Below are 15,867 nucleotides of genomic sequence, written 5' to 3' on the forward strand. Positions count from 1 at the left end.
AGCAACTTGTTGTCCAGTTCTGTCAAGACAATGGCTGTTATCACATCCAAAATTCAATATGCTTACAGAACAGAAATCCGCTACTCCAGCCAATCACTAGGTCGGATGCCGCAGAGCCACCTTCTATCTGGATCTGACACCCAAGGCGACATCCACGTTCCACTATGCCTCTTCCTGACGTCAGTTGAGGCCGGGTTTCATACTGTTAGTGAGGTGGATGGCCAGGATGGCTCATGCTGCCTACTGCTGGGCGGGACTCAGGGGGGGAACAGCAACACTGAGCAAAGTATCAGTTTATTTCATTTACAGGTGAAGTGAGGGACTACGGACTGTTTTTGCAGGGGACAATGTGGGATGCTGGGGCCCCCCAGAGTTGCCAGCCTCCAAGACCCAGTCGCCATTGCGACCGCCGTAGTTCAACCCCTGTGCGTGTGCCTATTGGGGTTATAAGTATTTTGAATGTTTTGAGAAAAGCTCAACAGCTTTTAGTTTGCGAGAAAAAACTGTGAGATCTGCAGTGCTTAAATCTTTACAGAATTACACTGGGATTAGAGAGACAATTTCATATATGCCCATGGAACGTCCTATTTTATGAAAAAACATCAATTACGCTTTGTGTTTTGTACTTTTAATTACACATTTCTTGCTTTTTTTTTGTACATACAGTGTTCATAAATTATGATTTACGCTGTGCATAGTTATTTAAATTTATTCCGAGGTAAATTGCATACAAATTTAAAGTTTTTGATGAAACATTTTATTATGATTTTTCATGCACCTTAACAATACAAATGTCCCCTATTTATTTTTGTGTGAATGGTTCAATTATTAATGTTGTATGATGTTTAAAATGCAAATTCTAATGTGCACTATTCATACGAAAATGCAGCAAATGCCCCTTAATGCGACACCTTATTTTCAGGGTAAGAAGTGGCTTTAGATCATTCCCCCAGAGAAATAGAAGTACTGGCAAGCATTCTTTAATAATCTCGCCACCCCAGAGAGCTTTAGATTATCAAGCACACCTGCTTTGTGACACCAAAATACTGGGACTGCACTTTTTTTTATAGGTATATCAAAGAATAAAGTACCATTCTAAAAATACAGATGTCAGTGTATTGTAGTCAGAAAAAGCTACACAACCTATTTTATAATATATATAAAATATTACAACAGCCTAGAACGTGGCTTTAATATCAGATAATGTTCGTGATTTCCCTTTATAATAAAAGTTAATTATAAGACACAGCTGAATATTAGACTTTGGTTTGGTCTTCCCCATGAATTCTGTTTAAACATTAATTTTCTACTGTTTAAATCAGCTCTTTCAGCTAAGCACTGAAACAGATCACAATGACTGACTTTGGGGAAGTGCTGAAAAATGTCGGTGAATTTGGGCGATATCAAAAACTTTTAGTGGTTATGCTTTGCTTAATAAATCTCTTCAATGCCTTCCACATGTTTGGTCAGGTTTTTATGGGAATTTCAGTGCCACACTATTGTAATACCAGTTGGATTCTCACGAAAAGCCCAAATCTGACTCAAGAAGAGCTGCTGAACTTGACTATTCCACAGAATGCAGATGGATCATACAGCCGATGTGAGATGTATGAAACAGTTGATTGGGATATTGAATCAATTGAAAAACATGGACTTAATAAAACAGAAAAGTGCCGGGACGGATGGGTGTACGATACATCTGAGCAAGAGTCAACACTGGTTACAGAGGTTTGTAAGGATTTTGTTGAATGTGAACTTAACCTAGTGCTTTTATCTGTGACTCAATGCCAGATATGTTATTGTCTTTGTTTAAGTAGATTAATTATATTTATGCCATTAACATTTGCATGATAATAAAAGAAAATGAAAAAAAAAATGATAAAAATAAACTAAGGTCAGTGAACTGTTTGACAAATAAAGATTGCAGTTGTATGTTTTATAGATTGTGTGACAGCAATTTAATATCTATTCAGATTAACTAACCGCCTGTCTGTCAAGTTCCCTCCCTGTTACATAATCTCATATGAAAATCAAGTACACTAGCTTTATTCTGTAACAAAATCTGGGTTCAGTTAATGTTTTGTTCAGGTGCTGGGTATGGCTGCAGTACCAAGTATTCATAGCAATCACACTTTAACTTATTTTCAATATTACAAGTTGCAATTACTATTTAGTTTCTTTCACATATTTGTGGCCCCCTCACCCCCAACTAATTTGAGGTTGTACAAGTGTGGACAACAAATAGCTAATAGTGAGAATATAAATATTATACATCTCAGTCTTAAATATAGGAGGGACAAGAACATTATTTTGGTTCACATTAGTAGCATGAATCATTGAAGAGTTGTCCTTCTTTAAGCTGGATTTTCAGAAAGCCAAATCTCCACCAATTTAGATGTTACAATACCTAAATACCACAATACAGGTCCACCCTTTGTGTGGGGTGAGTGGGGCACCAGCCCCGGGCCATGTGCTTTGGGGGGCCCTTGCAGAGATGCTAAATGTCAGCCAGTACCTCCTCCTCTGTCTGCTGTTCCCCGACAAACATCGCCCATGGTTTTTTGTTGCTTTTTTTTTTTTTACCACAGCTCTGGGATGAAGGTGTATTCCATTGAAAGTTCAATAAGCAACAAGGGTTATAAAGAAGACTTTCATGTAAAAGGAGTTATATAGATGGATTTACTGTCCATACCTATGAATGGCTGTGCTTATGCACCGAGGGCATGTGAAAAATCACCTTTTGTGTTGCAGAATTTGGAGAAATGGTATGCTGAGCTATATCATTTCACTTTAAGTCATTTTTAATGTCTTGTCTTATAGTAGATGACACAACTCTATAACATTTATGTACTTTAAACTCAGTGGAAATATATATAGATTTAAGAGAAACATGCATAATAAAGAGCAGTACCAAATGAGTTCTTAGATATCCATGTGAGTGTTTGCATAGGGCTTAACTTTTATATCCCTCTGTGATGCTGTAAAAATGATATGGTATCCCTTAAAGTGAAAGGCAACCATAGCGTTTTTGAAACTCTAGGGTTAACTGTTGAAACAAATAAAGGGCACTTTCATTCATTAAGTATAAAATACTTCATGCAGAAAGTGCCTTTATTCGTTTCAACCGTTCGCTGTTCTTAGCTGCTACGTTTTCACCTCTTAGCCAATAGCCGTGTGGTAAATCGGGTTTGGTGCCCATGGGAGCCAGATTTACTGCACAGCTATTTGCTAAGAGGTAAAAACGTCACCTCTTAGCAAATTTTTTTTTGCCTAAAGAAGAAAGGAAACACTTGAAATTGTGTCTTTTAAAAGGCATGGTTAGCCTAATAAAATGTATTCGCTCTTTCAGGCAACAGTGAAACAGTTAACATAGAAACATAGTGTATATATACTGTGTGTGTGTATATATATATATATATATATATATATATATATATATATATATATATATATATATATATATATATATATATATATATACTGTATATATATATATATTTATATATTATTATTTATTTTTTGTGTATATATGTATTTACAGACATATAAACACAAAAGATTGCACTCACAGGACTTCTTAAACAAGTAATCAATATACATTAAAGTATATTGATTACTTGTTTAAGAAGTCATGTGAGTGCAATCTTTTGTTTGGATATATATATAAATAAATAAATAAATAAATATGTATTTATGAATAAATAGAACATTTTCTGCTATGTGAAAAACATTGGAATGTGAAACATAGTCATATTTCATGTCGGGTTAGGGATGTGAGTTAGGGTGTTTTTTTTCCACTTTTCACGCTCCATTGAAGACTATAAGGGAATATATTAGCGTGGTCACAATATTCGAAGTTAGGATTTTTGCGCCTCGGGTTACGCGTGCAAAAACTTTTTACTTTTAACTTGTAAAACGCATGTTACCTGACGCACAAAAAAGCCTCTGTCTAGCGAAGTTAACGCACAAGTGCAAAGTACTGCTCCACTCATAATCTAGCCCATTGTTCTTTATTGACCCTTTGGAACAATGGAAGAGAGTAATGTTGCAGTGTCAATATCAGGTGCCATTTTATGTGTATGTATCGAGTATTTTTTGATGCCTATTACACGTTATCTGTTATGCTGCCCATTATTTTTTACATACTGATGTCATATGCCAATTTGTGTTGGCATCTTGAGTTAAAACTCTGTTTTTTCTTCTTTAGTGAGTTGATTATGTCTGTTTTTCTCAGCCAATATTTTTAGTTACTTATGAACATATTTTCTTGAGTAGCCTGAATAAAACTATCATAGAGGATAGTTCCCTTTATATATTGCACTTGTCCACTTGCTGTTTGTTTATTGGGTTGCTCTATTTATAACCTGGTTTGCCTTTCTCTCTCATTACACCCTTAAATGTAAAAGACGATTTTATCATATATTTGTTATACAATAGAGAATCTTTAGAGACAATTTAATTTGCAGTACATATAGTGACCTCTTCTTTAGGCTTAAAGGAACAGGAAACCCCCAAAATGTCATTCATGATTTGGATAGAGCATACAACTTTAAACAACTTCAAATTTACTTTTATTAGCAAAATTGCTTCATTCTCTTGTTATCCTTTGCTGAAGGAACAACATTGCAGTACTGGCAGCTAGTTGAACACATCTAGTTAGTCCAGAGCTTTCCAAACTTTTCATGTTGGCGACATACTTTATAGATCTACATCATTTCGTGACACAGTAATTCAGTTGTACTAGCAAACAGGAAGTTAAACTAACTTGTTTTAAGAGATACGGACACATACATAAATTATATAATAACAAAATGTATTTACAAGTAAAATTATGTACAGTATGTGCAAGAATTAAAAAAAAAAGTTTAATAACACCAATAGCTACTTACTATTTTAATAGGATGTATGAGGTTGATGGGATGAACACAGTTTCTAAATATTTGGTGGAATATTAGATAAAGACACTCGCATTTCATCATCAAGCATTTTTAAGCTTCCACTTCCTATCCATATATCAAGAGCAGGAGCAGCAATGCACTACTGGGAGCTAGCTGCAAAAAACCAAATCACTTTGACTTCTGACTTCAGCTCAGCGTTTAAGCTGTTGCCCTCAGAGCTCTGCGAGTCCAACAGACTACTTCCCGCGCTGCAAACACACTGCTGTCCCACTCACTGACTACACATGCAGTCACGAGTCGATTGAGGAGACTACATGTGCAGTCAGGAGCCAATGTGCCGCCAATGGGAATAGTTTGTTCCCACTAAGCTGCGCCAATAGGTTAAGATGATCTGTGACCCACTAGATATCAATCACGTGTCAACCATGTGATTTGCGTAGCAGGCACGCAGAAAGTCGGAGACCAAAAAAAAATAAAAAAAAATTTAAACTTAAAAGAAATTGTGCTAAATCAGGGACACACCTACACACTGCTGCCGACACAATAACGTGTCACGACACACAGTTTGGAAAGCACTGAGTTTGTCAATCACAAGAGACACATGTATGCAGGCACCAATCAGCAGCTAGCTCCCACTAGTGTAAGATATGTGCCTATTCATTTTCAACAATACATACCAAGAGAAAAAAACACATTTGAAAATAGAAGTGATTTTAAAAGTGTCTTAAAATTGCACACTCTATCTGATTCTTGCAAGTTTAATTTTGACTTTCCTATTGTCAGGATGCCAGGAATCAGACTGAGATGAGAAGTGCAAAAATAATCACACCTTTATTAATACTAAAAAATAATAAAAAGTCCACAATTAAATAACAAGTCAGGAATCAAAACCAGAGCTGGTAGTCAGACGAGCCGAGTCAGGAGCCAAAGCGAGTAGTCAGACGAGCCGGAATCCGGAACAAGGAGAACAACAGAGTCAGGAACAAGCCAGGGATCAGGAACCAAGAGGGACGTCAGACAGCCAGGTAATACACAGGAGCTCTCACAAACAGGTCTGAGACAATGCAAGGGCAAAGCATACTGAACATAGACCCTTTAAATAATAAGTGATGACATCCCAATTCTGAGACTGCATCCGGTCTCACATGGATGATGTACACCAGTCTGGCCATTAAAGGAAGTGCAGGAAATGAGCAGCATCACACAGTATGAACCAGAGTCAGGAAGAGAGGTGAGTAAAATGGCTGCCAGCAGTACATGGCAAACAAAACAGGGGAAAAACCCTGACAGTAACCTCCCCTCAACGACCCCTCCCCCACGGGAGGACAAAAGGCTTATTGGGGAAACGGGCATGGAAGGCACGGAGGAGGGTGGGAGCATGAACATCAGAGGAGGGAACCCATGAACGCTGCTCCGGACCATAGCCCCTCCAGTGAACCAAATACTGTACATGGCCCCTGAACATACGAGAGTCAATAATGCTGCTGACCTCATACTCCTCATGGTTGTCAACAAAGATAGGACGGAGACGAGGCAACACAGTGGTAAACCGATTACAAACCAATGGTTTCAAGAGGGAGACATGAAAAACATTGGAGATGCGCATTGCAGGAGGAAGGTCAAGAGCATAGGCCACAGGATTGACCCGTCGGAGTATTCGAAAAGGACCAACATAATGGGGAGCCAGTTTATTGGAAGGCACACAAAGGTTCAAGTTGTGGGAGGACAGCCAAACTCTCTCACCATCCTGGTAGGAAGACTCCTACGATCAGCCTGGAACTTTTGGCGCTGCATAGAACGATGAAGGCAATCCTGAATCTGCACCCACGTGGAATGAAGTTGCCGGAGATGCTCCTCCAAAGCCGGAATACCCTGAGACATGAATGAATCGGGCAACAAGGATGGTTGAAACCCATAATTCGCCATGAACGGGGATAACTTGGAGGAAGCATTAATAGCACTATTACAAGCAAACTCTGCCCAAGGTAACAGTTCAGACCAATTATTGTGGTGATCTGAGACAGAGCTTGATTAGACTGTTCTGCAGCCCCATTGGATTGAGGGTGATATGCCGAGGAGAAGGAAAGCTGGATCCCCATTTGAGAACAAAAGGAAAAATCTGGAGACAAACTGGCTACCCCGGTCCGACACTATCTCCTTGGGTAACCCATGTAAACTGAAGACCTCCCGGGCAAAAATTGAAGCAAGCTCCTGAGCGGTAGGCAACTTCTTCAAGGGAATGCAATGTGACATTTTAGAAAAACGGTCAACCACCATAAGGATAATAGTATTGGCATTGGAAACAGGGAGCTCGACAATGAAGTCCATGGAAAGATGTGTCCAAGGACGCTCACCATTAGCAATAGGTTGAAGAAGACGTTGAGGAGTCTTATTCTGTGCACAAACTGAGCAGGAGGCAACATACTCAGCAACATCAGAACACAGAGCTGGCCACCAGAATTGTCGAGTGACAGACCAAATCATTTGGTTCTTGCCTGGGTGACCTGCGGCTTTAGGATAGTGGTAAGTGGGCAAAAGTTTAGTTCGAAGATTCTCAGGAACAAAACACTTACCACTAGGTTTCTCAGGAGGTGGATTGGTTTGTGCAGCCAGGATCTCCTCCCTCAAGGGAGAAGTCAAATTAGTACGTATGGTAGCCAAAATATGGTCAGGAGGTATAACTGGAGTAGGTACAGACTCCTCCTTGGACAGAGGCGAAAATTGTCGAGAGAGGGCATCAGCCCTAACATTCTTACTACCAGGCAGGTAGGAGACCACATAATTAAACCGAGACAAAAATAGCGCCCATCTGGCCTGTCGGGGCAACAAACGTTTTGCTTCAGATAGATAAGTTAAATTCTTGTGGTCAGTAAGAATGAGCACTGGCACTCTAGTACCCTTGAGTAGATGCCTCTATTCCTTGAGTGCCAAAATTATGGCAAGTAATTCCCTGTCGCCAATTTCATAATTGCACTCTGCTGGAAACAATTTCTTAGAGAAGAAACCACACGGATGCAAGGAACCGTCAGGCGTAGGATGTTGAGACTAGAGGGCACCTACTCCAGTCTCAGACACATTGACCTTAAGAACGAAAGGCAGGACAGAGTTAAGATGAGCCAGAACTGGAGCGTCAGCAAAGGCAGTCTCAAGACTATCAAAGGCCTTAATGGCAGTAGGTGACCAATGGAGTGGATCATTCTCTTTACAGGTCATGTCTGTGATAGGTTTGACCAAGGAAGAAAAGTTTTTAATAAACTTTCTATAGTAATTGATGAACCCCCAAAAACATTGAATAGACCGAAGACCAACTGGGCGAGTCCACTGCAGAACTGCAGATAACTTGTCAGGATCCATGGAGAACCCTGCAACGGAGATAACATAACCTAGGAAGGTTACTTGAGTCTGATGGAACTCACATTTCTCAAGTTTACAAAACAGGCCATTCTCACGTAGTCTCTGAAGAACCAGTGTAACATCAGAACGATGAGCCTCAAGTGTGGGTGAGTGTATGAGGATGTCGTCTGAGTACACCACAAAACACTGTTGCAACATATCTCGTAGGACATCATTAATAAATTTCTGGAAAACAGCAGGAGCATTACATAGGCCAAAGGGCATTACAAGATACTCATAATGCCCGCTCCTGGTGTTTTCCATTCGTGGCCCTCCTTGATCCTAATGAGATTGTACGCTCCTCTCAAATCAAGTTTAGTAAAGACCGTAGCTCCCTTGAGGTGGTCAAAGAGTTCTGTAATGAGCGGAATAGGGTAAGTATTCTTAATGGTAAGACGATTAAGACCCTATAATCGATGCATGGTCTTAACTCGCCACCCTTTTTCTTCACAAAGAAGAAGCCAGCCCCTGCAGGAGAGCAGGATTTGTGGATGATCCCCCGTGACAGAGCATCGACAACATACTCCTCCATAGCACAATTCTCCGCAACAGACAGAGGGTAAACCCAGCCTGAGGTGGAATGGCTCCGGGTTGCAGGTCTATGGCACAATCGTAAGACCGGTGAGGAGGCAACGTACTGGCATGCCCCTTGTGAAAAACATCTAGGAACTCTCGGTACTCCTCTGGCAATTGAGATACCAAAGAAGTGCACAAGACTTTAACTGGTTTCCGAAGACAAGTGGAAATACATTGCAGAGACCACAACAAAATTTCGGACCTGCGCCAGTCGAGACTGGGATTGTGCTTTTGGAGCCAGGGATAACCCAGAACAACCAGAAAATGCAGAGAGTTTATCACCTGGAACTGGAGGGTTTCAAAATGGAGAGCCCCAACAGCCATTGATAACGGATCAGTTTCGTGAGTAACGAGTGCGGGCTGAAGGGGCCTGCCATCAATGGCCTTAATAGCAAGCAGAATGGAGCAAGGCAAAACAGGAAAGTGTGCTTTGATACAAAAGCATTGTCAATGAAATAGCCCGCAGCACCAGAGTCAACAAGAGCCTGGGTGACTATGGAGGAGTCCACCTAGGAAAGGACAACCGTGACCAAAGGTTTCTCCTTTCGCGGTTCCGGGGACGAGGATAAACCACCCAAGGTCTGCCCCCGACAGGATCTTAGGTGTGAGCGTTTCCCAGCTGTGTAGGATAAGACTTCAAAAGGTGGCCCTGTAACCCACAATAGAGGCAGAGCCCCTCCCTCCTCCTAAAGGCCCTCTCTGCCGTGGAGAGACGAGTGAATCCTAATTGCATCAGCTCAGCAGTACCTGGTGACTTGGGACCAGGATGCATGGGAGGAGAGGGAGGCATGGGTGGGAACGAACACGTAGGAGACAACGGAAAAGGAGGCTTCCGCAAGCGCTCCTTGAAAGAGGGCCTCTGTCTGAGTCTGATGTCAATTAGGATCAAAAAAGACACCAATGCCTCGAGATCCTCTGGTAAATCTCTGGCAGCAACTTCATCTATAATCGCATCAGAGAGCCCATGAAAGAAGGCGGCAACAAGGGCTTCATTGTTCCAACCTACCTCTGCGGCAAGCGTACGGAACTCAATGGCATACTGAACAACAGATCTTGTACCTTGCTGAATGGACATGAGTCGTTTAGCAGCAGAGGAGGAGTGAACCGGAACATCAAATACCCTTCGAAAGGAGGCCACAAACTCAGGGTAATTTGAAATCACAGGTTTATTAGTCTCCCACAAGGGATTAGCCCAGGCAAGAGCTCTGTCAGAGAATAACAAGATGAGAAATCCCACCTTAGCTCTGTCAGAGGGAAACGCCTGAGGTAGCATCTCAAAGTAAATGCCCACCTGGTTCAAAAACCCTCTGCACTGATTAGGATCACCTCCATATCGCTGAGGTAGAGGTGCAGAACCGGACATGCTCCTGGTAGGACTAGGTGCAGCAGCGGAAACAGGAGCAGCCATAACTTGCGGGACACTTTGGTCCAAATGTGCAGTGCGAGTCAGCAGGGTTTTGCAGGGCTAGTGCAAATGGATCCAAGCAGTGATCCTGTTCATCCATCCTGGAAATTATGGCAGGTAAAGGTGGATTATTAGCACCATCAGGATTCATGGCCCTTGCGTAATGACAGGATGCCAGGAATCAGACTGAGACGAGAAGTGCAAAAATAAGCACACCTTTATTAAGAGCAAAAAATAATAAAAAGTCCACAAGTCAAATAACAAACCAGGAATCAAAACCAGAGCTGGTAGTCAGACGAGCCAAGTCAGGAGCCAAAGCGAGTAGTCAGACGAGCCGGAATCAGGAACAAGGAGAACAACAGAGTCAGGAACAAGCCAGGGATCAGGAACCAGGAGGGGCCAGATAATATGCAGGAGCTCTCACAAACAGGTCTGAGACAACACAAGGGCAAAGCATACTGAACAGAAGCCCTTTAAATAATAAGTGATGACATCACAATTCTGAGACTGCATCCTGTCTCACACGGTTGATGAACACCAGTCTGACCATAAAAGGAAGTGCAGGAAATGAGGAGCATCACACATTATGCACCAGAGTCAGCAAGAGAGGTGAGTATAATGGCTGCCAGCAGCACATGGCAAACAAAACAGGGAAAAAACCCTGACACCTATCCCTTTAATGTGCTCTGTATTTAACTTTTCTTCATTTAGGATTTGCATGGAGTCCGATCCAATAGATCGGACTCCATACTTATACAGATATATGTATATATCTGTATAAGTATTGCAGTTCAATGAGTCAACGCGTTTCAACCAATATGGGTCTTTTCTCAAGACTAAATCTTACATTCTTTTGCTGCAATATATAGTAATTAGACTGGAACAGAAATACTCAACCAATGGTCTTATCTCTATTATATAATGGTGTAGCCATAATGGATATTGGAACTTGAAGTTCATCATATAAGAACTACCCTTCCTATAGCCAACAACCATTACAAACAGTGTGAAACATCCAGTTTATCCCACTTTTTACATTAGGCCAGGTAGTGCTGAATATTTAATTAAAGTGAAAGTAAAGTATACTGAACTTCTAAGTCGCAACTGAAAATACAAATCAATTAAGGTGGAGCTTAATTCATGAATTTTTTTTGTTTGTTATAATAAAACTATATTTTTACCTTTAGATCCGCTAATCTAAACCGCTGTCACTGTCTGGCTCTAAAAAAAATTTTTTACATGACGAAGATCATCTTCTACATTCAGCTAGGTCCCCCAGTGGCGTCTAATTTAGGAGCGTAAAGTTAGAATTCAAAGTACGCATGCGTGTCTCATTGAATTGAATGACAACAAACAAGCGCATTCATGAGACACACATGCGCATTGCAGGTGGGACCGCTCTTACTTTTGAAAACGGAAAATCTGGAAATGAGTGGGTGGAGCAACATAAATATCGGTATGATCATACAATACTAAATAAAAAATAAATAAGAAGGTATTTTTTTTATAAAAAAACAGTAGCGATTACATAGAGGTTTAGGAGATGAATAGATGTTATTAAAGTGAATGTCAATTTTAATGCTAAAGTGCCCGTTTTTTAAAAATTTGATTAAAAACAGGGGCACTTTAATTCATAAAAATTTACATTTCACTCCTGTTGAGAAAAAAATACTTATTCCTCCACCCATCGCAAAGCCTCTTCCTGTGTCTAAAATGAGGAATCCGGCTTCCTCCAATCAGGGCGTTGAATCAGACACTGATTCCCCCGGGGGGGAAGCCGTGATTGGAGGATGACCTATACATCATTTCTGATGTCAGAAATGGCTTGCAACGACCAGAGGAAGCTGGAGCTGCTGTGAAGATTAAAAGGTAAGTTTTTTTTTCCACAACAGGAGTGAAATGTAAATTTTGATGAATTAAAGTGCCCCTGTTTTTAATTGAATTTTTCAAAACCGGGCACTTTAGCATCAAAATTGACATTCACTTTAAAGTTTAAACTTTAAGGATCTATTAAATCGTGTTCAAGTTACTTATTTTTAGTTTTGCTCTAACTATAAATACATCTTCATTAAAACTGTGTCATTTTGATAAAAAAATATCTGCAGTTTTTTATCTTTAGAACCAAGTATTATCTTCACATAGGGTTTAATACTGGAAATATTTATAAAACAATCATGGTCCTAATAATCGTAAATAAAAGCTTATATATAAACATATTGATATTCAAATTGCACACTTTCTGCATAACAGATTGACATTTTTTGTTCATATTTCTAAAAGGTCAAAGCCATGATTTTAAAAAAGGGAGAAGAATATTACTGCCTTTAAACTGAAACATATTTCTTTCATGTAATTAGCAAGAGTCCATGAGCTAGTGACGTATGGGATATACATTCCTACCAGGAGGGGCAAAGTTTCCCAAACCTCAAAATGCCTACAAATACACCCCTCACCACACCCACAAATCAGTTTTACAAACTTTGCCTCCTATGGAGGTGGTGAAGTAAGTTTGTGCTAGATTCTACGTTGATATGCGCTCCGCAGCAGGTTGGAGCCCGGTTTTCCTCTCAGCGTGCAGTGAATGTCAGAGGGATGTGAGGAGAGTATTGCCTATTTGAATGCAGTGATCTCCTTCTACGGGGTCTATTTCATAGGTTCTCTGTTATCGGTCGTAGAGATTCATCTCTTACCTCCCTTTTCAGATTGACGATATACTCTTATATATATATATACCATTACCTCTGCTGATTTTCGTTTCAGTACTGGTTTGGCTTTCTACAACATGTAGATGAGTGTCCTGGGGTAAGTAAGTCTTATTTTCTGTGACACTCTAAAGCTATGGTTGGGCACTTTTTTATAAAGTTCTAAATATATGTATTCAAACATTTATTTGCCTTGACTCAGGATGTTCAACATTCCTTATTTTAAGACAGTCAGTTTCATATTTGGGATAATGCATTTGAATAAAACAAATTTTTTTCTTACCTTAAAATTTGACTTTCCCTGTGGGCTGTGAGGCTCGCGGGGGCTGAAAATGCTTCATTTTATTGCGTCATTCTTGGCGCTGACTTTTTTGACGCAAATTTTTTTTTCTGTTTCCGGCGTCATACGTGTCGCCGGAAGTTGCGTCATTTTTGACGTTCTTTTGCGCCAAAAATGTCGGCGTTACGGATGTGGCGTCATTTTTGGCGCCAAATAATGTGCGCGTCTTATTTGCCGCTAAAAAAATATGGGCGTCACTTTTGTCTCCACATTATTTAAGTCTCATTTTTTATTGCTTCTGGTTGCTAGAAGCTTGTTCACTGGCATTTTTTCCCATTCCTGAAACTGTCGTTTAAGGAATATGATCAATTTTGCTTTATATGTTGTTTTTTCTATTACATATTGCAAGATGTCCCATGTTGAAGCTGAGTCAGAAGATATTTCTGGAAAATCGCTGCCTGGTGCTGGAGCTACCAAAGCTAAGTGTATCTGCTGTAAACTTTTGGTAGCTGTTCCTCCAGCTGTTGTTTGTATTGAATGTCATGACAAACTTGTTAATGCAGATAATATTTCCTTTAGTAAAGTTACATTACCTGTTGCTGTTCCATCAACATCTAATACTCAGAGTGTTCCTGATAACATAAGAGATTTTGTTTCTAAATCCATTAAGAAGGCTATGTCTGTTATTCCTCCTTCTAGTAAACGTAAAAAGTCTTTTAAAACTTGTCATTTTTCAGATGAATTTTTAAATGAACATCATCATTCTGATTCTGATAATGGCTCTTCTGGTTCAGAGGATTCTGTCTCAGAGGTTGATGCGGATAAATCTTCATATTTATTTAAAATGGAATTTATTCGTTCTTTACTTAAAGAAGTCCTAATTGCATTAGAAATTGAGGATTCTGGTCCTCTTGATACTAAATCTAAACGTTTAGATAAGGTTTTTAAATCTCCTGTAGTTATTCCAGAAGTTTTTCCTGTTCCTGGTGCTATTTCTGAAGTAATTTCCAGGGAATGGAATAATTTGGGTAATTCATTTACTCCTTCTAAACGTTTTAAGCAATTATATCCTGTGCCATCTGACAGATTAGAATTTTGGGACAAAATCCCTAAGGTTGATGGGGCTGTCTCTACTCTTGCTAAGCGTACTATCATTCCTACGGCAGATGGTACTTCCTTTAAGGATCCTTTAGATAGGAAAATTGAATCCTTTCTAAGAAAAGCTTACTTGTGTTCAGGTAATCTTCTTAGACCTGCTATATCTTTGGCGGATGTTGCTGCAGCTTCAACTTTTTGGTTGGAAGCTTTAGCGCAACAAGTAACAGATCATAATTCTCATAGCATTATTATTCTTCTTCAACATGCTAATAATTATATTTGTGATGCCATCTTTGATATCATTAGAGTTGATGTCAGGTATATGTCTCTAGCTATTTTAGCTAGAAGAGCTTTATGGCTTAAAACTTAGAATGCTGATATGTCTTCTAAGTCTACTCTGCTTTCCCTTTCTTTCCAGGGTAATAAATTATTTGGTTCTCAGTTGGATTCTATTATCTCAACTGTTACTGGAGGGAAAGGAACTTTTTTACCACAGGATAAAAAATCTAAAGGTAAATTTAGGTCTAATAATCGTTTTCGTTCCTTTCGTCACAACAAGGAACAAAAGCCTGATCCTTCATCCTCAGGAGCGGTATCAGTTTGGAAACCATCTCCAGTCTGGAATAAATCCAAGCCTTTTAGAAAATCAAAGCCAGCTCCTAAGTCCACATGAAGGTGCGGCCCTCATTCCAGCTCAGCTGGTAGGGGGCAGATTACGTTTTTTCAAAGAAATTTGGATCAATTCCGTTCACAATCTTTGGATTCAGAATATTGTTTCAGAAGGGTACAGAATTGGCTTCAAGATAAGGCCTCCTGCAAAGAGATTTTTTCTTTCCCGTGTCCCAGTAAATCCAGCGAAGGCTCAAGCATTTCTGAAATGTGTTTCAGATCTAGAGTTGGCTGGAGTAATTATGCCAGTTCCAGTTCTGGAACAGGGGATGGGGTTTTATTCAAATCTCTTCATTGTACCAAAGAAGGAGAATTCCTTCAGACCAGTTCTGGATCTAAAAATATTGAATCGTTATGTAAGGATACCAACATTCAAAATGGTAACTGTAAGGACTATCCTGCCTTTTGTTCAGCAAGGGCATTATATGTCTACAATAGATTTACAGGATGCATATCTGCATATTCCGATTCATCCAGATCACTATCAGTTTCTGAGATTCTCGTTCCTAGACAAGCATTACCAGTTTGAGGCTCTGCCATTTGGCCTAGCAACAGCTCCAAGAATTTTTACAAAGGTTCTCGGTGCCCTTCTGTCTGTAATCAGAGAACAGGGTATTGTGGTATTTCCTTATTTGGACGATATCTTGGTACTTGCTCAGTCTTCACATTTAGCAGAATCTCATACGAATCAACTTGTGTTGTTTCTTCAAGATCATGGTTGGAGGATCAATTTACTAAAAAGTTCATTGATTCCTCAGACAAGGGTAACCTTTTTGGGTTTCCAGATAGATTCAGTGTCCATGACTCTATCTTTGACAGACAAGAGACGTCTAAAATTGATATCAG

General features: G+C 39.9%; 1 protein-coding gene across 1 annotated transcript in view; it reads left to right on the top strand.

Annotated features, from left to right (window-relative positions):
* The first annotated feature begins 1,265 nt into the window (after positions 1–1,265).
* The window catches only part of LOC128660134 (solute carrier family 22 member 13), a 93,052-nt gene continuing 78,450 nt past the window's right edge, over positions 1,266–15,867 (top strand). Inside the window, exon 1 of the mRNA XM_053713781.1 lies at positions 1,266–1,728. Coding sequence (XP_053569756.1) covers positions 1,354–1,728 — 375 coding nt within the window. The 5' untranslated portion in view covers positions 1,266–1,353. The remainder of the gene's footprint in view (positions 1,729–15,867) is intronic.

This window comes from Bombina bombina, chromosome 5, assembly GCF_027579735.1.
Source record: "Bombina bombina isolate aBomBom1 chromosome 5, aBomBom1.pri, whole genome shotgun sequence".
Classification (NCBI taxonomy): domain Eukaryota; kingdom Metazoa; phylum Chordata; class Amphibia; order Anura; family Bombinatoridae; genus Bombina; species Bombina bombina.